The 2,049-nt window shown below is 40.7% G+C and overlaps 1 protein-coding gene across 1 annotated transcript; it reads left to right on the top strand.

Annotated features, from left to right (window-relative positions):
* Window positions 1-986: 986 nt before the first annotated feature.
* Window positions 987-1,665, top strand: LOC108007793 (E3 ubiquitin-protein ligase TRIM39). Its single transcript, XM_017071549.4, has one exon. The coding sequence runs from the start codon at window positions 1,181-1,183 to the stop codon at window positions 1,487-1,489; it is 309 nt and encodes a 102-aa protein (XP_016927038.4). The 5' UTR covers window positions 987-1,180; the 3' UTR covers window positions 1,490-1,665.
* Window positions 1,666-2,049: the final 384 nt, after the last annotated feature.

Below are 2,049 nucleotides of genomic sequence, written 5' to 3'. Positions count from 1 at the left end.
ATCACTTTTCTTCAAGTGCAACCTCGCACTCGAAACTTTTTGCCTTGCTTTTTGGCCATTTTTTCCCTGCAAGTGTTAAAGTCAACAATCGTGAGAAAAGAATTTTATTGTTGTTCAGCCTGTGTGTGGGGCTGCACTTTTTTCGTGCCTTTTCAGTCTTTTTGTTTATTTTCATTTTACGGATACTGAAGGTCACTCAGCTTTATGCCTTGATTGCCGACCGCGGCTGGGCCAACTCCGGGGCTCAAGTTGAATTCAGTTTTCGTATCTTTTTGGCCTTTTTTCGACTGCATATGATGCCTGCCAGCCAGCCAGTCAGCCCCAAAAAGTTGCCTTTGTCTCATTTTATTTTGCTTTTTCTGGCCGCCGCTGCCCCCTTTTGCCGCGCACTCATGTTAAATTGTCCGTTTCATGTTTCTGTTTAAATGTCAGTTGTAATTTGTTGTATTAACCCATACCACATGAATTATGTTTAGTTCGAATGTAATTGATTTGAATGCAATTTGAATGGCAACAACACACAACACAACACAACACGGCAACAACAATGGCAACAAAAGTGCAGTACCGGTAAGTATTAACAATAACACAGCCACAGGAGCGTCGTCGGCAAGGCAAATTGAAAATTGCCCTCAACTCTGGCCGAGATTAAATGGAATTATGCAAAAGAGCTGCCTGGGAACGGTCTGCGGCGATCCGAACACGATCTCAATGAGAACTTCATCAAGAACTGGGTGCAGCTGGGATGAAGTGCTGAGGTGTTGCCTTGGCTAACAATGTTATCGATACATGTCGGCAGTAAATCAGATATCGCATCACGACCACGTGACAACCCTAGTCGCTTTTTTGGGGGTCTTTTATTATAATGCTTAGTACTCAAGAAATCCTAACTTAAAATATCCATCTATACAGTAGTTATTTTCTTTTACATATAATATCATGTCGGAATATTTTTCTATATATATAAAAAGCAAATAATTTATGCCTCAGCAGGCCAAGAGTTGTGAATTAAACGAGCTGGTAACCCCCAAAGGAAATTCACACTTCACTAGCTGAGCGACACTTCCTTTATATGTGTGTCCCTATATTTTGTAGTCTAAGCCTGTGAAACAAAATAACCGTGATACAAGTGCATCCAGTACGCGAACTAATCCACTAATCCGATTCAGATCTTGTGACCATGACCGCTGACCCGTGCATATTCTGTTTAGATGAGCAGAGGTTTCCGCACCGCTTACCCTGCGGTCACTCCTTCTGCACGGAGTGCTTCCAGAGGTACTTGGAGCTGGGTCGGGACTCGCGGTGTCCACTGTGCAGACGCGACTTCAGGCCGGTCCGCCAGACTTCTCCCCCCGAAGAGACTTCTCCAGAGGAACCCGCACCTGAGAACGAGATGGACACTCTGGTGCTGACCCTTTCGGAACAGGAGTGCCGGTTCTTTGAGCAGCTCTACAGGGACTTACGATTGGCCAGCAGTTATTTTTTTTAGTTATTAATTAGTATATATTTGTACTTTACATATGTGCGGCAAAAACCTTGTCAGAGTTTTCTTGCAAAGTTATGCGCCAAAGATGAAGGATTGCTGGCGAACACTTTTGTGTATCGCCGAATGAGGCACAGTGACACGGGGGATACTAAATGTAAAGCTTAAGAACTTAAAATAAATTGCTTCTACATCAAAAACTTTTATTTTATATTAATTAAAAGGCATGAAGATAAGCTCTTTATTTTTTTCTAACTTAACGACGTTAGAAATGTTTATAAAACTAAGACTGAAGAAGGGGTCTTTAGAAACTCTACGCCTATAGGAGAAAAACATTCTTTTTGTTCTTAATTTAAAAACCTGTCAACAAATTCTATAAAATTAAAAAATCATTTAAAATGCTAAGCCTAAAACTGGTTAGCTTTATTTTTAAATTTAATTTTCTGTGTGTAATTACATTTTAAGTAGAATCATTTACGCAAAAGCCTAAATTATTGTCTACCTTAAAAGGAAATTAAGACCGAACGCCTCAAAAGCCGCGCAAAAACCAAAAAAAGTGGGTCTTC

The sequence above is a fragment of the Drosophila suzukii genome, chromosome 3 (genome assembly GCF_043229965.1).
Source record: "Drosophila suzukii chromosome 3, CBGP_Dsuzu_IsoJpt1.0, whole genome shotgun sequence".
Classification (NCBI taxonomy): domain Eukaryota; kingdom Metazoa; phylum Arthropoda; class Insecta; order Diptera; family Drosophilidae; genus Drosophila; species Drosophila suzukii.
The sequence above is the reverse complement of the archived record's forward strand: the minus strand, read 5'-3'. Positions and strand labels throughout refer to the sequence as shown.